General features: G+C 43.3%; 1 protein-coding gene across 1 annotated transcript in view; it reads right to left on the bottom strand.

Moving 5' to 3' along the window:
- Positions 1-5,547: 5,547 nt before the first annotated feature.
- Positions 5,548-21,486, bottom strand: part of kcnj10a (potassium inwardly rectifying channel subfamily J member 10a) — a 29,845-nt gene continuing 13,906 nt past the window's right edge. Inside the window, exons 2-6 of the mRNA XM_080792027.1 lie at positions 18,777-19,157; positions 17,214-17,425; positions 16,235-16,366; positions 13,556-13,733; positions 5,548-8,163 (exon numbers count right to left, since the gene is read on the bottom strand). Coding sequence (XP_080648153.1) covers positions 7,757-8,163; positions 13,556-13,733; positions 16,235-16,366; positions 17,214-17,425; positions 18,777-19,155 — 1,308 coding nt within the window. The 5' untranslated portion in view covers positions 19,156-19,157 and the 3' untranslated portion in view covers positions 5,548-7,756. The remainder of the gene's footprint in view (positions 8,164-13,555; positions 13,734-16,234; positions 16,367-17,213; positions 17,426-18,776; positions 19,158-21,486) is intronic.

Raw genomic sequence — 21,486 nt, 5'->3', positions numbered from 1 at the left:
TACAGTAACACAACTATGCTAAAAAAGATAAGACAAAAATCCCCTGCGGACTTGTTACCACTGTGGTCCATTATACTCAATTCATCAACATGACTAACAATACACAATACATTTACATATCAGCAACAACTCTAAGATAAATACTAGATATACAGTACTTACAGAAAATAAAGTGTGTGTGTGTGTGTGTGTGTGTGTGTGTGTGTGTGTGTGTGTGTGTGTGTGTGTGTGTGTGTGTGTGTGTGTGTGTGTGTGTGTGCCTGCCTATGTGTGTCTAATTGCCATGGCTCTTGAATTTGGTTGCATGCATAAATGTTACCTACATACAGTACAGTATATGCATAGTGCATACATATTTTGCCTGTAATATCCACAACCCATATGAGTTTGGTGGTCATTTGGGTCCATGCTGCTTCACATATAGGTCTCTTTGTACAGTATTTACCTCAGGCAGACCGCAGCCATCTCGCCAGCAAGGTGCAAACTAGATGCAATTTCCAATTGACAGCCCATTGATCCAAATAGAAAAGTCCTATCTGATTGTATTAAACAATGTCAAACTCACCAACATTGCAACTGTGCGAAAAGCTTGAATTATTCTATTTATATCTGCGTTTGTGTTTGTTTCATAAAAAATTATGTAGACTTATTATGAGCTACTTCCTGTCAAGGAATTCCTTGCAGCTGATTTCTTTTTCTAAGAATTGGAGTTTGGAAGCACTTGTTTTTATTAAAGCAACCTCCTGCTTCCTCCTGCATTATGTGCAAATTCCAAACTCAGGTACTTAGGGCTGTTGAGTGATATCCAACGAGCACTCCCAAACTCTGATTAAAAATAACCTGCACAGAATTTCTTGACAGGAAGTAGCTCATAACATAGCCTATCTACGGTGGATTTCTTTCTGAAACAAAAACTTTACAGATTAAAAGAAGATAATTCAAACTTTCCGTACAGCTGCAATGTTGGTGAGTTAGACGTTGTTTAAATTTGGGGTGGGTTGGACATTTGGTTTGTGATTTGTGGCGGTTTTTGTAAAATAGGCCCCTCCCACTAACTCCGGTACGCTCTTAACCGATTTAGACCTGAAGACGTTTCTGCAAATGTCTTCTAAATCCTGACAGTTTTCTGAAAAGCCTATGTTTCTATGTCAGTCGTTCTTAAAGTTTTTCATGTCAAGGACCCCAAAAATATATGTAATTGGCCGCCGACCCCCATCTGAAAATATGTTGTTCCAGGGAACCCCCCCCCCCCCATGAAGCAAAGATTGAGTTAAAAACGATCGCTCTGACAGAATATATATTCAAAGATTTACACCACATTTTCATGATTTAAAAAAAATAGCAGACCTACAGGCTCGTAGCGCGGCACTTGGTGCTTGGTGGGCTGCACTTGGTGGTCTGTTTTCTGCCCCCTCAATGTCGCAACTCTGTCTATACTCTATGTGGCTCTGTTGTAATCCAAACGTACACGTGTGTGGGTATAGGGATAGGGTGGCCTGGCTGGGTGTATGACTTGACTACCGCGGCCTGAATGATTCAGCCCTGCAGCCCTGGTGTGAGATATGATCTGGACAACAGATGTCAATATGAAGTTGAGGATAACATTGACCACTTCTGTGTCTTAGTCATACTTCTCTCCTTTCTTTCGTAATCTTTTTTGTCATCAGACGGACAGCTTGGTCATATACTTCTCTCTTTGTTGACGTTTTGTTAACTCATCCTCCTGCCGTTAACCCAGTGGTGGAAAGTAAATAAGTACATTTACTCAAATACTGTACTTAAGCAAAATTTTGAGGTATTTGTACTTTACTTGACTGTATTCAAATTTCCAATACATTTACATCTACTCCACTACATCTCAGAGCCAACATTTGTACTTTTACTCCACTACAATTATTTGAAAACTTTAGTTACTAGTTACTTTGGAGCTTTACATTTTGATTAGAAAAACATACATTACTGTAACCACTTCAACCCTACAGTATATACATTTCGACCATTTTAAAATAGCTGATCTACAAGCTCACAATGCGTCGCAATGCGATGCATTGTGTGCGACCTCTCTTTTCTATTAAAATATGAATATAAACTAGAAAGGTCACAATTTTGAAGAAAGAAAGAATTTTGAAGAAAGGTCACAATTTTGAAGAAAAGTGTGGTTGCCGCAGTCGCTTACATAGGCCCCTCCCACTAATGTTAGCCAATTACAATGTCGTGTCAACCTTGTGATCATGCGTAAGTAATTCGGAGGGGATTTATCCCCAAAAAATCGGTGCCCCCTATGGATGAAAATGGAATTGCTTTTGGAACTTGGTTGATTGTGATTCAAATTTGGGATGGATCGGACATTCCGTTCGTGATTTATGGCATTTAAAAAAAAATAGGCCCCTCCTACTATCTCCGGACAACGCAGTTGGTGTTTTAATCGGATAGGTCCGGAGATCATGTGTGCCGATTTTTGTGAGATTTGGACAAAATCTGTAGGAGGAGGAGCGTGTGTTTTGGAGAAAATTCAAATTCGCAGGAATCCCAAGGAATCCATGGAAAACAAAATTTTGATTTTACGACTTAGGGTTCAAGAGTTATAGGGAAAAACGTAAAGTGGGCTGTTGTAGCGCCACCATGAGGCCGACTGATGTAATTCCTTTTCAATACATTTTCATAATTATTATGAACCTCCCCCCTTGTAAATATAGCGCTTACGGTCTCCAAGGGAAAAAAATACTTACATTTAGTCTTCGATTTCCCCATTATAAGTCTATGGAGAACTAATTAATTAATATCAATTAAACTATACAACGGATCTCTTAGCAAAATACAAGCACACGATTCCCGATGAAGCCGGTCAATTTGACACATGGCTCGAGCAGCAAAAACTGTGGGAGGAGTAGTGCGGCAAAGTATCCTCATTTACAATAACAATAGTCTGGTTGCTCTGGGCAACCATGCACACTAATGAGAAAAGGTGTGAATTGAAGAAGTTCCAGATAGCATGTGGGGGCGTTGGGTTGTGCAGTAAGTGTGATCACTAACCACATGCTCTTTGAAGTATGGGCGGTTGGGCCATAATTGTCTTCGTTGTTGATAAGATAAAAGGGAAAAGAACAATGAAACTGTATGAATTGTGATATGTGCTATACGATCAGCTGTATGATGTAGGAAAAGAAAAGAAAAGGTACAGGTACAGCTATAGTAATATGGGAGCCATGCTTTTCGGTGACAGTAGTCTGCTGTGGCTTTCAGTGTAGTGACAAGCAGCAGCAGGGTATGTACAGTCAGCTGTGACTTGGCAGGTGATTATATTACAGTAGGTCTCTGATGTGATGTGCTGGTAAAAGTTATGTTATAATAATAATACATTTTATTTGTGCTTAAAAACAAAGGCATAAAAATAGAAAAGGCCCAATAAAAATATATAAGTTGTGCAGATGTGCATCCTGTTTACTCATCTCTACTCAGTCTAGTTCTGTGTTGTAACTTGTAACACTGTTGTCTATAAGACAAAAGAGACATCCAAAATACATTACCAAGCTTTGTATCTGACAAGTTATTTGATTGTAATATTTGTTATGATGACATTTGACACTGTCCATCTCTGAGGATAAGCCCTCTCCAGTACACACCAATGCAACCTGTTGCAACTCCTTGCAACAAAACCATTGCAAAACCATGCAACCACTGTACCCAATGGCAGGTGCAAGGATTTGCATTGGTGTGGACTGTCCTTGTCTTATATGGTTTTGTTGCAAAGAGTTTACTGTATTAGTGGTGCGCAACTCTTTTCATTAATTTGACCGCCAACCCACATCCCAAAATATTTTGTTCCAGGGACCCCCGGAGAAGATTTGAGTTAAAATGTTAGCAAGATTTTTCTAAAATAGCAGCTCTATAAACTCATAGCTTGGCACAAAGTGCTGCACTATGAGCTTGTATATCTGTTATTTGTGAATAGCCAAACAATGTGCCAAACAATAGCCAAACAATGAATAGCCAAACAATATGTAGACTAGTATAGACTCTACTAGTATAGAGTATATTGCCACAATGTAAACAAGCCTGCAGGCTTTCTTGTGTTTGTATCCCTTTGAATTCATTTTAAATAAACTAATGAATCAATCAAATCAATATAGCTAAAAATCTAAAATAACACAGATGCTCACCCGGTTTTAATGGGTTTAAGTATTCAGATATAACATTTACTCATTTAAAACGTTGTCAACTGAAGAGTCTTATCTGGCGATGTTGTCTTTTGCCTGCTCTCATTTACCTACCTTACACCTGTTGTAACTTTTCAGCTGCAATCCCCTCTTTGCCCCTCTGATGGTGCTCTTGTTCTGCCAGAGCTTTATGGCTTCCATACAGCAGTGGTTCTCAAGATGGGACCATCATGGTTCCTTGAGGGGGTTCCAAATATACCCTTACAACAAGGTCCATATACGTGGTTCCATTTGTACACTCTCAGAGTTGTGGTCCTTGAAAGCTTGAGAACCAATGCCATACATTTCACACCTCTTGTACCTCCTCTATAGTGTGGCAGAGGGAGTTTCCATCATTGACCCGCTTTAATTACTTCAGTCTATATTAGTAGTATTACAATTTTATTGTCTTTTCAAGGATCAGCTCTGTCTGTCTGTTTAGGGTACCAACAGGGGGCACTGTTGCACCACTTACTTCAGACAGGTCTGATTTTCAAATGTACTTCATGTACATAAAGTTAACATAAGTATAACTAAATGCATTTGAAATAAAAAAAATCTATTCAAATATAGCAAAATTAGCAGATGTAATGCGACACGTTTTGACGTTGTAGATCTGCTATTTTTGCAAATATGCAATGCAATGTGGCCCTCTGGAGTGGGTGTGGAACTATAGTGGTCCTCTCCATCGTCAAAGTGGCCCACCCCTGGAATAGACAGACTCAACATGTGCTGCTGACTGTGCATCCTCTCCATCAGACGTGGCTGTTGCATGTCCTCTCATTGCCCGGTAGGATGTTGGTGACCGCTAACTGTACAGAGCAGTACACTACAATAGCTTGTAGATCAGCTATTTTCTGTATAGAGAAAAATAGGAATGTGTGTGTGTGTGTGTGTGTGTGTGTGTGTGTGTGCGTGCGTGTGTGTGTGTGTGTGTGTGTGTGTGTGTGTGTGTGTGTGTGTGTGTGTGTGTGTGTGTGTGTGTGTGTGTGTGTGTGTGTGTGTGTGTGTGTGTGTGTGTGTGTGTGTGTGTGTGTGTGTGTGTGTGTGTGTGTTATTTTTAAGTGAGTTTTGTACAATCTACAATAATTTACTATGATTTACCTTTTGTAGTGAGTGCTCATTTCTGATATCTGGTGTTGTGTGGCAGAAGTTTTTGATTGAATATTAGACAGAAATGTAAACTGCGCGACGTACAGTCTGACATTAGAGCTAAAAGGATAACACAAAAAGGTCCTGGGGACTTAATTGTTTCCATTGTGGTCCTGAGTCCTAAGTTCAGCTTTTAGTTTGTTCCTATGTTTTATGTTCAGCTTTTAGTTTTTACACAAAACCAGACACATATACAATATGTAAATCATATACATTTTATTAAAAGGTTCACTTTACAAGTACATTAGCTGTTAGATCTTCCAGAATCAAGACTGATTCACTCTTGACTACATACATACATACATACATACATACAGTATGAACAACCACAACTCCTCAACAAACAGATCAAGTAGAAATAAATGATCTGAATTTCTGAAACAGGATTATCTCTGGCTGAGACACCAGAGCTGAAGATCTTATGAAGATATTGATTTTAAAATAGTGACATGGTTTAGGAATTATTGATGTCACAAAGTTCATCCTACTTTTTTTTTAATGGGACGCACCTGCTGTGAGTCCCTGCTTTTATTTATACAATCTGTATATATGTCCAGTCAAGATAAAGCTACTGTAAGTAGATGAAAGCACTGTGATGCATAGAGTACCCAAATAATTCACTTTTAAAGCTGCATCCATTTGATATATAATAATAACAAAAAAGATAATTAACTGAAGATCTCCATTTTATATTTCTAAAATGAGAATAAAGTCTGTCAGCATTTTGTCATTTTGACAACCGAGAACCACCTTCTACACTACATAAAAAGTAGCATGTCTTGTTGTTGTGTGATAGCCATCATTTGTCTATATATTCCAGGAATATCTGTCTGTCTGTCCTATCCTTTACATATCTTGAGAACTTGTCATCCAGTCAACTTCACACTTGGCATGTGTATTGCTGAGTAGCCTATACCGTCGATTGGATGACCAGTTCGCCTGGCTGTAAGCAGCCATTCCGCAGTTCTCGACAGCGTCGCAAGCAGCACTTCCAGGGGGCCAAGCAATCGGCCTGCGCCTCGGTCCGAATGTCTATGCTCTCTCTCTCCGAATGGACGTGCTTCGAACAGCCAGGCCCAGAATGGCACTTCACTAGTTTTTAAGTGGTGCAACCAAAACCTCAATGGTTGTATTTTACAGTAGCCTTCATTTATCACATTGTGCGCTAAAAGAAAATCAGTGTGTTTGCAGATATTGAAAGGTAGTGTCGTTTCACCAAACGAAAAGGCACAGATGAGTGGCGAATGAAGGGCGGAATGTATATGAAACAAAGACACATGCATATGTTAAAACACATACATTACAGTGTAAACGCTCTCAACAATTGGTCACTCATACGTACAGACTAACGTACATTACAAACCCTCACAAACAAAGCCAGAACAGAGCAAAACCCAGAATTAAGTTAGTTAACACTCTGGATTTCACTGTAAAGGCTTCATTATTACAAAATTTGATACAGTGCATACATGCAAGTAACAACGTTAGTTTAATTATTCTCCTTGGATAAAGTACCATTTTCCCAGTAAAGTTAAAGTGCTTTTTAGTAAGATTGCTAAAATATCTACCCTCACTCAGTTCATAAAAAACATAGTTTCCAGTGAAAACATACACATCAAAAGAGCATACCAACAATGTGTTGGAACCAGTAAGTAATGATCGTTAGAAACTGTTATTTTATACATAATATAAACATGATACATTCGATTAAAAATCCTTTGTGGGGAAAAAACAAACAAAAGGCGATTTTCCAGTAAACTTCACCGCCATTACAGGTAGAATCCCAAACTGGGAAACAAATAAGACAGTACCATGATCCAATGATTTCCAGTTCTGACTGCCAACTCTCTCTCGCTTTGTTTTTGTCCCGGTTACAGTACAAGTCCTTGGTTGAGCTTGTGGATACTGTATGCGACGTACAGTTATAGCGGCGCTGCCTTCATAGTCAGCTCAGCTGTATGTATGCCAGCCAAAGACATACAATCATACTATGTACAGTTTCACTTTGTAGTTTTTGTTCATCTGGAAATATATCACTCACGGTAACCTCGCTCTCCACACATTGAGAGGCGAGCAAGGTCATGTGTGAGAGAGACAGTTTGCATGGCTGAGTTACTTTTGCGTTTGAGCAGCACCTTTGAGTTGTGATGTCACTCAGTCACTTGGTTTCCCTCTTTCTTTAAACACGACTCATCTTCTTTTCCTTAATATGCTAAACTTACTTTGATGCCATCTCTGATGCCTTTTATATTTATTGCGCTCTGTCGCACACACACATAATCATAATTTCTCTCCCTCTTTCTGTCACACACATCTTTGTTTTACTCACACCATACAGTATACAATCTCTCTCTCTCTTTCTCTCTCTCTCTAACTCTCTCTCTCACAGTCTCTTCATGGTCTTTCCCTTACACGTTGCTAATGCGCACGTTATGCGGGCTGCTATCTCTGACCCGGCTTCTGATACTCCCCTTCTCTTCCCCCCTGTAGCTCTCCTCCAGCCGCATCTTCTCCGGGTCCGTGGGGCCTCCCCCCTCCTCCTTGGCGTCCGGCGGTTGACGGCGGGACACCTGCGCGCGGGGTGAGCTCGGCAGCGCCTGCCTGATCTTGGCCACCTTGTCGAAGAAGGCGAAGTCGGCCACGTACTTCCCCGACGGCGAGAGGGAGACGACGGGCGGGAACTCGTAGCCCCACAGGATCTCGTCAGGCAGGTAGGAGGTGCGCACCTGGCAGGTGGCGGAGGTGGGCTCCACTGTGGCACTCAGGATCACCAGCAGCTCAAAGTCGGCCACCTCCGGGTCGGTCCAGCCGCCACCTATAGATAATAAAATTATAAGTGAGGGGCGCTCTTATCATCGTACATCATCATACATCATCTCATTCCGGCCAATCAGAATTTGCGTCCTCACCTTCGTCCTCAATGTTTGTGTTGCACAATGATCGTTATTTGATCCTATAGAATAGACACAATCCTTCTGTCTGACATAGCTCCAGTCCACCAAATACACAAACAAAAAAACAAGTCTGTTTTCTCTTCAGGCAAATATTAGTTGCTGACTATGAGAAAGTGGATAAAACAGAACAATTACGCAAACCAAATCGCACGCAAGGCTATTCTATGTGATCACTATTTATTGAATGTATTATAAATTATGTAAGTAACTCATATGAGTCATATCATAACTAATTTAACAGCAATATTTGGTTTCTCTTCCATTCACTGAGCTTCCCCTGAAACTGGGGATGCCCGCCTGTCACTATGAAGACCTCTGGTCTAGACTCAACATTTCTTTGAAGACTTTAACATTTAAAAGAACTGGGGTAAATTAATAATGTGGTTAACTTTACAGGGATATTTAGTGTGTGTGTGCATGTGTGTGTGTGTGTGTGTGTGTGTGTGTGTGTGTGTGTGTGTGTGTGTGTGTGTGTGTGTGGGGGGGGGGGGGGGGATCTGAGTATAGGCAGGCGGGATACCCTGCCAGGGTGTTTTTGCCTTATTTGAGGATCCCGAAATCTCCAAAACACAAATAAACCCACGTACCACCCTCATCCTTCGTGGAAAAGGCAACACACAAACTACATGATATTCTGCTGCACAAGCAATTTCCATTCATCATCACACAACCCACATTACACAGAGGACATGCTAGAAGGCATACGACCTCAAACAAACACACACCTGCATCAACAGGCCTCACTCAGAATTCAGACTCGGTCATCTGTCCAAACAGCCCTCAATCTAACCCAGACCTAGTAACCGCTCTCATTCAGGCAACAACACAGGGTTGTTGCACTTCCCATTGCAATTAGAACTGCAGACTCACTCCCAATCTTCCGCCATCGTCTGAAAACCCACCTCTTCAGACTCCATCTTCGCCCTATAGCACTTGCCGTATACAGCACTTGCCCTATAGCCTCAGCGAACTTACAGGCGTATATGCAAAGGCTAAACTTATGTAACTTAGATAGCATTGTATGTAGACTCTATAGTGTATACGCATAGTTTCATTATATAGATATTCCACTGTTCTTAGCTTACGTATGATTCATGATGACTATTTTGATGTATTACCATGTTTTTGTTCTTGCTTACTGTAAATCGCTCTGGATTAAGAGCGTCTGCCAAATGCCTAAATTGTACACTGAGAGACAGATAGGTAATGTGTACTACTAGACGGACACACAAGAGCAGTGACAGAGAGGGATAGATAGCAAGACAGATACCGGTATATCACAACCCCCCCTCCCCCCTCCCACACACACACACACACACACACACACACACACACACACACACACACACACACACACACACACACACAAAGGATATAAGGATAAAGGTTACAGTGCATGGCGAGATTGGCCGACAGAGTGATGTTCTATCGTTCTAGTCCACTGCATGGTTGGACAGCCCGGACACTAGTGCTCTTCTATAGACTCCTCTCCTGTCCCTTGGTCATGCCAAGACTTCACCACAACATGTCATAGAAACATTCACACTCGGCTGGCAGGGTAAGCTAGCGTTCAGCGTTCCTAACAGCGATACAAAGTCTTCCTTACAAGAACACGACCGTATGGGGTGTCCCGGCATAAGAGTAACTTCACAGGGAGGAGCAGGGCTAACTATAAGCCCCTGAGCGGATTAGCACTGGGGAGTTCTGTTCAGTCAGGGACATCGGCATCAAAGTGCGCCCCGAGAATCAAACGTTTTGGGATGGTGGTCAACCCGTAACAGACAGGCACCATGCAAGTTGAATCTCTGCTGCATCTGTGTGACTAAGATAGGATTATATATATATTGTCTGTTGTCACTGTCAGGAAGAATGCATGTATCATTCTTCATAGTCTATATCTATCATTTATAGTATCTTTTCATGTATTTCTTTATATTGTATTCATCTGTGGGACAATGTCTGTAAAAGAAGCAAAAATAGACTTCACAAATAGAACTCTGGGGGGTTACGAGAGCTTGTAGATCAGCTATTTTCGCTACTTGAGAGAGAGAGAGAGAGAGAGAGAGAGAGAGAGAGAGAGAGAGAAAGAGAGTTAACTAATCTATATGGTAACGGGTGTTAATAAAGTATATTAAATAGCACATCTGCAGTAGGTGCACCGCCGTCTTTACTGCAGGGCAGAAAGACACTGCATACGAGAGTGTTGCGGAGAAAAATAGCAAATCTACTGCAGAAGTTTTTGTTCTCTCAAAAGGTGTCTTTTCGACCTAATATCCTATTTACAGATTTATAACAGACAACCAGACTTGTAGGTCTGCTATTTTTGAAAAATCGAAGAGCGTCTGACATAGAAGACATTTTTAGAATCTGATCTCAGGTCAGAATGAAAACTGTCAGGATGTAGAAGACATTTTTAGAATCTGATCTCAGGTCAGAATGGGTTAAGTAATAAGTATAGAGGGATGCATTGTAAACCAGAGAGGGTCAAAACGAGTGTGCCGTATAGGAATGCAGAGAGGGTGGAGAGAGATATACGGGGAGAGGAAGAGAGAGAGAGAAAGAGAGACACAGCGAGATGGAGAGAGATGAATGGAAACAAGAAATGGAGGGGCGGCAATAAGGGACGTTTAGGTTACAGAGAGGAGCAGATATGGCGAGGAGAGGAAGTGCAGAGAAGAGAGATGTAGAAAGATAAAGATTAAGAACAACTTTATTGTCCATTAAATTTACATAAATTTGACTTCGGCACACCGGCATTCAGTTTACAACAATTAAATAATATTAATAATAATAATAAATAAATAAACATTACATAAAAATGATAAAATACACAAATGCATTAAAATACTATATAAAATGCATTCACAAAGGAAAAGAAAAGACAAAGGAAAGAGTAGCCTACTGATCCTTTTCACAGCAGATGTCTTGACAGGGAAACAGCTGAAGGTTATGACATTAACTGTGCGTGTGTTTGTGACAGTGTACCAGCATGGACAGCTCCTGTACAGTTACAGTACAGGGCCAATTGGGGCCGCAGCCCAGGGACCCTTCAGGGATACTGGACTGCTCAGTACTTGGTTTTAGGCCCTGAAAAGGCCTCCTGGGGACCTTCATTGGCTGTCGATTGTGTTAAATTTAGATAAAAAAAGATGCAAAAACCCCCCAGAAAAAACACGAACATTTTGTGCGCACGTGTGCTACGGGCCCCCCCAAAACAATACTGGCCCAGGGGCCCTTGTGGGGGTTAATCCGTCCCTTTGCACCTTACATAAAACTGCGTTTCAGCTGCGTTTACCTGTCAAAATGGCTGCTGGGAAAAGGGTCCGCAAGAGGATGAAGAGTGCAACACAGACCACAAAGTCAAGTCAAGTCAACTCGATCCGGAGAATATAAATGGCAATATTAACAAAATGGGCCTGGTCAGCAAATGGGTAGGAAATCAAGCGATCAGCACTCATCAGCTGTTACTGAGATGTCTGTAGTGCTGTAACGGGATCTGTGCAGAACTGCACCCTGGACTGTATGCCATTGTGTTCTAATGAGGGGGCGTCTCTGGCAATCTCTTACACACACATTCCATGCCGAGAGACCTCTTCTACTCTTGTGCCAACCCGGCCCATAGATAGCCATGGGCGGGCAAATGTACAGCACGTGATTGGAGCTACGGTGTAAGTGTGTGAGTGAGCACACAGACATGCACGCTCGAAGCCTACTATCACACTGTAATCCTACTATAAAATAGAGAAAACTCCGTCTGTCCTCAGTCCATTTTTCTACATTTTCTCCTCAGTGGGTTGACCAATCAATCTGGAACTGCACATGGACAGGAATTCACAAATTTGTGAACTTTCTCCTTCCTCCTGAACTTTCTCCTTTCTCCAAATGTATGAATATATATGAATTTGTAGTTGCGGTCGCATCTCCGAGTATACGCTGTGTGTATTTGAGCAGGTGCCCAATCACTGTAACCGTCTGAGATTAGGGCTTTCACTCCTAGTGTTTAAACATTTAAACATTTAAAAACTGTGTACATTGGTGACTATAATCTAGCATTCTAGCTGATCTTGAGGCCTACAAAAACGGGGGGTGGGGGGTCATCTTATCAACTAGTACCAACAAGGTCGACTAGTGGATTTACTAGTCGACTAGTTGCTTAAAGCCCTATCTGAGATGTGCAGAAGGATCATGGGGGGTGCACTGGTTTTGGTTGACGTGATAACCTGTTCCATCTACTACACCTACGGCCTACCAACTTGTACGCCACACTCGTCAGTGCGCGAGGCACTGAGTGCTCCTTTAACCCATTTAGACCTGAGACCAGATTCTGCTAAATGCATGCCTTCTAAATCATGACAGTTTCCTGAAGAATCTTGTTTCTATGTCAGTGGTGATCAAACATTTTCACGTCAAGGACCCCAAAAATTATATGTAATTGGCTGCCGACCCCCAGCTGAAAATATGTTGTTCCAGCGACCCCCCCCCCCCCCCCCAAGCAAAGATTTGAGTTAAAAAAAAGTTTGCTCTGAAATAATAATTATATATTCTAAGATTTGCACTCATTTTCACGATTTTTCAATAGCTAAACTATAACATATTGGCTTATGTTTTAGAAGATGAACAGATTACGTTTTTTTTTGTTTAAGGAAGCAACTGCATGTGCAGACAGACTACCTTGTGGGATGTGAGATGACGCTTGTGGTTGATAAACATGACGAACACCTCCTAATTAGCTCTTCGCTAAATCCCACCCCAAAAAGCGATTGTCCAATAAATGTTGTAATTTACACGGCTTAACGTCGGGAAAGTTACACAACTGAACCAGTTGATGGCAAATTGGCAATAATACTGTAGTGACTGTAGTTTAATCGCGCAACATTTCCTGTTTATTTAAACAATGTCATTTGCCCAGTACATAGCCTATAACTGCAGGCCTGGTTGACTAGATTTTGAAGACAATTTTAAGGTTTTGCTTCTGAAATGATCCATTATTTATATGGAGACATCCTGCCTTATGCATCTCAATGGGTGAGAAGGACTGTATCGTTCTTTTGCTTCTACATCTGTGACTGGAGGAATTTGTGTTGGATGTTTGAAGTGGACCGGGTTGCAAGGAAGGAAGGAAGGAAGGAAGGAAGGAAAGAACGAAGGAAGCAAGTGAGGAAGGAAGGAAATATAGGGAAGGAATGGAGAGGAGGAACAAAGACGGCTGAGGAAAGGGGAGACAAGAGGGCAACACAGGAGTTGATGTATGACCTTTGGCAGCCCAGGCTCTGAGGGGGCTCCTGTCATCTAGGATGTGGTAGAAGGTGAGGGGGATGATGAGGAAGGGGCTGTCGCTGGATGTGTCCACCTGGAAGGGCACGTTCCTCTGGTCCAGTCGCACAGTCTCCCCTTCCTTGGTCAAGGAGGTCTGGAGCAACTTCCCTGTAACCTGGTGAGCAGAGGTGGGAGTCAGTCACATAATGCAGAATAGAGCGTTTCATCCCAATCTCAAATGGAAAAGATACTTATTATAAGATTCTGAATTAAACATGCCACATATCAGTGAGTGAGTTAGGGCCTTTAGGGAGACGCAAAAGTGGAAAATTACAAAAAGTTAATACAGTTCAACTCTACTACATGTACAGTACATTATTTTTGTGAAACACATTTTTCCATAAGTTGTGAAGTAGGCTATTTTCATTTGGCCATTGCTCAAGCCCACAAGCATTCCAGTTTGTCAACATACACTGTATGTGAAGAAGATGCCATGTACAGTTGGTGTTTCCTATAGTTTGGCTCCATTAAACACCACATTGTGATTTCTGCAGCTTCGTTCACAGTCTACTCTGCATACCTATAGTAACTTGCTTAATTGCTTTTTAATTTATTGAGAAATCCTGATAAATTATTAATGTTAATGCAAAGTTCCTAGGCATTCTAAAGCATTCTACGGACAACATGTATAAGCTGACCGACCGTATGTGTAAAGCTGTCAGGATCTGCCCTCATTTGAGTTCACCTTGTTCATCCTGTTAATCTTGTGCCTATTTAAGCCCTGTGTTTGGTTGTGTTCTCTGTTGGATTATTGTTTTGTGTCCTGAGTTCCAGGTCGGTTTTTGTTTGCTAGTGTTAAGCTCCTGCTTTTCTTTTTTTGAATAAAGAGTTCCTCTAAGATCCCTACTTCCCTGTTCAGTTCAGTTCAGTTCAGTTTTATTTTGGTCAAAAAGCAAAGACATTAAATTACATGTATTATTAGCGGCAAGATTATTAGCCTCACGTTTCTCACCCTGAGCGTTATGGAGGTAATCCTGAGACATGTGACTCTTTCCTTGCCCAGTGTTGGGCAGTTTTTGAGGACCAGGCACCTGCCTTATCCACTGAACATTCCCGCCTGGCTTATGTGAGATACATGCACACAGGACAGGTGCTATCCTGGGCTATTGATGTGTGCGAGGAGAAACAAATGTTTTGCTCCAGCTACTCCTCTTTCACAACAGAGCTGATATGAGAATAGTTTTTGGTTCTCCAGTGACTAGTGTACCCGAGCCCGTGCTGCCCAGCGCCTCCGATCCCGTGCTGCCCAGCGACCTCCGAGCCTGTGCAGCCTGTGCTGCCACCTGACCAATATTCTCCTCTCCCTATATGCCCCTGTCTCAGTGACCGCTACCCCAGTCCCTGTCTCCATGTCCTCCTGAGCCTTTGTCCCCATGCTTTGCAGAGCCATTATGTCCCAGCCCTCTTCAGCCTCTGTGCCCTAGACCCAGCCCTGCTCATAGTCCCATATCTAGCCCTGCCTATAGTCCCATTTCTAGTCCTTTCCCTGGCCACCTTACTTCCCCAGTTTTGCAGCCTTTCTCCCCTGTGTCCCAGACTCCCAGTATGCCAGCCCCTTGCTGTAACTTGGTATCTGAAATGTGTTCTGTTGCTGCAGGGTGAACTATGGGTAGCATTATAGTATAATTGATGCCTTACAGCCCCCCCCCTGTCTGTGATGGAAGGAGGGGACATAGGGCTGAGGGAACATAGGGCTGAGGGAACTTGGGTACGGTCCCCTTTGTTCCCCAAGCTACTTCCTCTTCCCAGCCTCCTCTGTTCCGTTCTGGAATGTCGTGCCCTTTCTCCCTGTCTCCCTCTCTGCGTATCTGCTAGTCTTTTAGTCCATCTGTCTACCCCCCAGTCCTCCTGTCTACCCTCTGACTTTCGTTCCCGCCTGATGATGTGTGAGATCACCTGTTTGTCCGCTTGCCTGCCAGTGTGTCAGTTAATCTGTTTGTCTGTTGGTTTGTCTGAGTTGAAGCCTGTCTGCTTGTCTATGTGCCTTTCTGCATGTCTGTCTGTGTGTTTGCCCACTTGTATTTCAGTGTGATTCCAGTTGTATGGTTGTGCGTTCCGCTGTCTCTCCTTGTCTGTCCTGTGGTATGTCTGTAGCCGTGGTGGCAGCGGTGGCCGAACGGTTTGCGGAGCGGTCCTGATACCGGAAGGTCGCCAGTTCCCCAGCCAATCCTTGTGTTGATTTGATTTGATTTCACCTGTGTCCTCTTAATCTTGTGCCTATTTAAGCCCTGTGTTTGGTTGTGTTCTCTGTAGGATTATTGTTTTGTGTCCTGAGTTCCAGGTCGGTACACTGTGTGCTACCACCCCAGGCCAACATGGCGCCAGTGCCAGGAGAAAAAAGGTCTTTTAAAAATATTATTTGTAATTACTAAAACGGAATACCACGTTCTTGTCATAGATTCGGTTAAGGGTTATATTAAAAGTTAAAACATGATATAATACAAATTATTAAAATCATCAAAACAATGTTTAAAAACATCAAATATATCTAAAATAATTTTCACATACAGTACATATTTCAGAGTCGATTTGAGTTGATAGACAGACAGACACACACAGACAGACATGCATGGGATTCTTTTCTTGCCCACATGCCCACGCACGCAGTGTGTATACCTGACATCCCAGCAGCAGGCTTTTGCGCATGTTGGCCACTCTGATCATGAGGCAGGTCTGTCCCTCATGACTGGACACCACCGCATGCTGACTGAACTTCACTGTCTCTCCTCTTTTCTTGGGCCTTGCCACCTTTAAGACACAAACAGACAGAAACATTCAGTCAAAATCAAAAAATTTCACCCAGTGTCAATTATCTAATGTAATCCTGGGCTCTACACTCCCTCTGCCAACCTGGGGAGAGCAACGGACTGACCTCATGCTTCCTTCCTGCATGAAGAGTCCAAGCCGCTTCTTTTCACCTGACACGGGGGAGTTTCCCCGGTTGGACATAGTGCATGGAAGGAACACGATATTCATATATATTCCTGATAGATAGATATCTGAGTGACTGAGTGACTGACTGACTCATTCTCATTCTCATTCATTCATTACGCTCCAACGGGGGGGCTCCACTGGGGGGCTCCACTGGGGACGGAACGGAACTGTACCGTGGGCGGAGCGGAAGCAGCTAGGTGGCTCCATCGACAATTCATCCGTCCCGCCAGGAGTTCCGTACTTACTGTTTATTTTTCCCTCTGAAGGAGAGGTGAAGGGCTGTCCCGGCTGTGTAACATGCGGAAAAATATAGCGCTTGCATTTTTTTAAGTATTCACGCGCAAAGCTTATACGCACAACCTGTGCACTAGCAAGGGGGGCACACGGCCGCCCAATCGTGCCATCTGTAAAATGAAATTATAAACACACAGAGATGTAATGACAGTTGAGTTGAACAAAGTTTGGCGGGGCCTGGTGGTGGCTGCTGCACACACACCAGTCCATACCATATGCATAGGCACACATGTGCCCCGCCTACCTCCCAACAGCTCTCCTAGAGTGTAGCCGCGGTCCCAGGCTGTAGGCTAATAACGTGAAGGAAGTCAGAGATTGTGCAGTGGGCTTTCTCGGTCTCGAGTCACCCCCCCCCGGCGCTATATACCTTGGCGAGGAAGGTCCCAGTGATGAAGATCTCCAACACCATGGTGATGACCAGCTGGAGGATGAGGAGGATGATGGCGAAGGGGCACTCCTCCGTGATGCAGCGGAAACCGTAGCCGATGGTGGTCTGGGACTCCAGGGAGAAGAGGAACGCTCCCGTCAGGGTCTTCACCTCCATCACGCACGGCGTGTGGTTGGCCGGAGGGTCAAACTCTGGACAGACCAAATAAAATGTCATGATTTCCAATAAGGCTATAATACAATACAATACAAAAGAATCGGTGCAACAGTTCCTTCGAACTAATTGATTTAATCGGTTTTGATTATTTGGGGAGAATGTGTTTTTTTAATAGTAAACAAATAAACTAAAATACACAAAATGACAGATCAAAGCTCTCAAGGTCGCATCCCAATGTGTACTAGTGTACACCATGGTATGATGAAAGAAAGAAAAAAACGCTCACTGGTTCATATATTAAAACATTAAACGCAGTTCTCAGTTATTCAGCTGATTGAAAATAATCCATAGTTATAGCCCTGTGGCCACTGGCCACACACATTTGAAAGGGTTCTCTGAATAAACCACTGTATAGCTCCACATTTCAGGACAATAATGAAACTAGATTCTCTGTGCAGAACACAAGATGGTTGACTCGTCAGGGGAAGTGTACAGGACGAGGCCATGTGAAAGTATAAAGGGTCAGGTTTTGGGGAAGTCTAATTCAATTAGCTACCGCAGAACATTGAGACTCTGTTGCGTCTTGGCCTGGACGTTCTATTGGCATCTCTCCCTCTGGCACTGGACTTTAAACTCTGATCTACCATGATGTACCACTCACACGCTACACATCTCTCTCTCTGTGCGTCTGTCTGTCACCGTCCTCTTTGTCGTGCACATGAACTACACGTTTTGGCTTTTCTCCTCTCTCTGGGATTATATACGTTGTCATTGTCATACAATAAAAAGGATGGACGACAAAAAGTCAATCTACTTCATTAGGATAAAAACAAAAGACGCTGTCTTTCTATCACAGACAGCCGTAACTGAGTGGGTAGAACAGCAGTCTAGTAATCTGAAGGTCACTGGTTTGAATTGACCCTTGGCTCGCCCAGCCACGTGTGTCAAAGTGTCGGGTGGGGGAGGTATGTATGAGAGTGTTTTGATGTCACTAAAGTAGAAAATGGAAAGAAAAGAAGATGGTGGCTTGATGGCCCGGGTATCGGATGCGACCCGAGGCTATCTTCACCCTCCCAATGACTTATTGTGGGGGTTAGCAGAGATGGAGTTCTCGTAGAGAGGCTGGGGAATTTGGAATTGGCTTATTTATCAAATTGGGACATGAAAGGGAGAAAATGTTTAATTTTTTTCTTGTCTGGGTTCAACAACATAGTCTTTTCAATATATATATATTTTGAAAAGAAAAGAAAGAAAGAACAAAAGTGTGCCTGTGCTAGAGAACACTTCACCCCTAACAGCTTCCAACCGGGCGCTCATATCATCAAAAAGCCTTCTGACCAAGCCCTTTGTTGGCTGAATGAAGACAAGTTAAAGTGTGACCCTCACCCAGTAAATCTCCGTGCACCAGGGCTATCAGGTACCACAGCACCCCGAACAGGAACCAGGTCCCCGCAAAGGTGAGGGAGAACAGGAAGAGCTTGTAGCGCCACTGCATGTCCAGGAAGGTGGTCCAGAGGTCGCGGATGTACAGCGCCGAGCGGCCGCTGACGTGCTCGATGCGCACGTTGCTCCGGCCATCTTTGGAGAGGACGCGCCGCCGCCTCCGCAGCGCAGAGGGCCCTAACGTCCCGCCGACAGCTCCGCCTCCGGCCCCCGCCGCCGCCGTCCCCAGCAGGGGCTTGGTGATGTCAGTCTGCGTCTGGGAGTGGCACACCTTCTGCGGGGAGGAGCCCTCTGACGAGGGTGGGGTGGTGGTCGTGGTCATGACTGGAGCAGTGAGGGGGGGAGGGGTGGGAGAGGTGGATAGTGTTATGATTTATGACCTCGGTGACAACACATCTATCTGCATAAGCCTATTGATAACCATGGCATGATGATTGTCCACTACTGTATTGGAGGGAATATGATGAGATGCATGCTTCCATAATCTGCCAGGGATGTCATAGATCCAGGGCTCGACAGTGCGACTAGGTACTCGCATTTGCGACAAGAAATATCACTGTGCGAGTTGTAAAATTCAATTTGTAGCACAGGTGCGACTACAGGATTTGACCATTCAATCGTGATAAAGACAAGTCTCTGTCTACAGCAAGTGCACATTCTATAGTCGCGGTTCTATACCTACATTTATATTTCTGAACGGCGGTGTCGTTTGCCAAAAAGAGCAGAGCTACAAGCTAACAACGTGTCGCGGCTCAATGCGGTTTTCATTTGAAGATCTGTCCCTTTGCTCCCACCGCCCCGCCCCTCCCTGTGTTGCTGATCAGTTCTCTTCTCTTCCCTGTCAGCAGCGGAGCGAACGCAACAGGATAGCATGTATTGGTAGCACAGAAGGAGTTGCTAGGACCCCGACACGTTGAATACTAAAGTTATTTAGAAAGTTTGTAATGTTAAAACATCACTTGATATAACTTTTAACCAAACGTGGGTGAAACAGCGTGCAGCCGCGCACGTAAAGAGTGCACGTGCGCATGCACATGGAGTGGACCGGTATACCAAAACAACCCTTGCTAAGCACCTCGCTAAAAGCGTGTGCGCAGCAGCGCAATACGAATGACCGACCTGGCTGGATATATTAGTCAGTGGCTAGCTCAGGACCAGGTCCATAACTCTAAATGCAACGCATTAGACTAGCTATGGACCAGAGCTAGTCAGTGGCCTCACTGGCCTGCATAACGAGCAACGTAAAAAGCCTATATGTTGGATTTTCTGTCTGAACTGAAGCAGTCAAAGCCAAGGAGAATGTTACATTACTAATTCACCATCGAGTAGCCTCTGCACTAAATGTCACACTCACATGATAGAACAGCAAGATAAAAACGGATAGTCTGTCCATCCATTCATAAAATGAATTGACTATCTATCTATCTGCATACCAAACTAATAGTCTATCAGTATAAAAACAAATTGATTATATAGATTATATAAAAAAATATGATATCCAGATGAATATCAATATTGTGATCATTTCTGAAAAGATATTGTGATATAATATTTTGTCATATTGCCTGCCCCTACCTCATATCACTTTATTAAAGAAAAATCACACCTGTGTGAAGTGAGGGGCACTCTTATCATCATACATCATGTTTTAATTTACGTCATATTTAGCAGAATTTTGACCTAATTTCTCCGTTCATTGTCAATGGCAAATATTGAGACGTGTGTGGGGACTAAAGCTGTATATAGGAGGGGCTATAGCGCCCCTCAAAAACACATTATTTGATAACTTTTCATCGTGCTCCTAAAATAATTTGTGTGCTACTAGATTTTTCAACTTAGGCGCACACGTGCTACTTGGAAAAATGCTAAGCATCGAGCCCTGCATAGATCCACTGTTCTTTCTTACTGTGTGTGTGTGTGTGTGTGTGTGTGTGTGTGTGTGTGTGTGTGTGTGTGTGTGTGTGTGTGTGTGTGTGTGTGTGTGTGTGTGTGTGTGTGTGTGTGTGTGTGTGTGTGTGTGTGTGTGTGTGTGTGTGTGTGTGTGTGTGAGATGATACTTGTGTAATACTTCGTTGTGTTGGCATATGTTCTCCGCGCAACCCAAATCACAACAAATAGAGGAAGGAAGAGAAAGTGGTAGGAAGTGAGGTATAGGGACAGTAGGCGAAAACAAAATGGGGAAAGGGTGGAAGAGAGGTGAGAGGAAATGGGACCGTAGGCGAAGGAGGAAAACATTGAGGGACAAATAATGGCCAATAAAGAGGGAAATTGGAAGAGAGGAGAGGAGGTAGGAACAAGTACAGAAGGTGAAAGGTGGGGGGGGGGGGGGGTGCGAGACTCAAGGAAGAGAGGCGAAGGATCCAAGAGGGACATTATAGGTGAGGTGAGAAGGAGTGAAAGAGGAAGGAAGGAAGAGAAGGTGGTGCAAGGAAAGAATGTGGGGTGTAAGGGTGGATGGAAGGGAATTAAAAAGTGAGAGGGGGAAAAAGGAGACAAGAAGATAAGAGCAGTATAGGGGTTGGAGGGTATAAAAGCATGCAAGCAAATAACCCATCATTGAGAGATGTAGAAATTAATGAAAAGAAATAAAGGGAATGGAATTACCATGAGCCGAGCATGACGCAAACCAATGGCAGTGTAGTGTGAAGCATTT

Source organism: Protomyctophum bolini (genome assembly GCF_963924005.1).
Source record: "Protomyctophum bolini genome assembly, chromosome: 20".
Lineage (NCBI taxonomy): Eukaryota > Metazoa > Chordata > Actinopteri > Myctophiformes > Myctophidae > Protomyctophum > Protomyctophum bolini.
The sequence above is the reverse complement of the archived record's forward strand: the minus strand, read 5'-3'. Positions and strand labels throughout refer to the sequence as shown.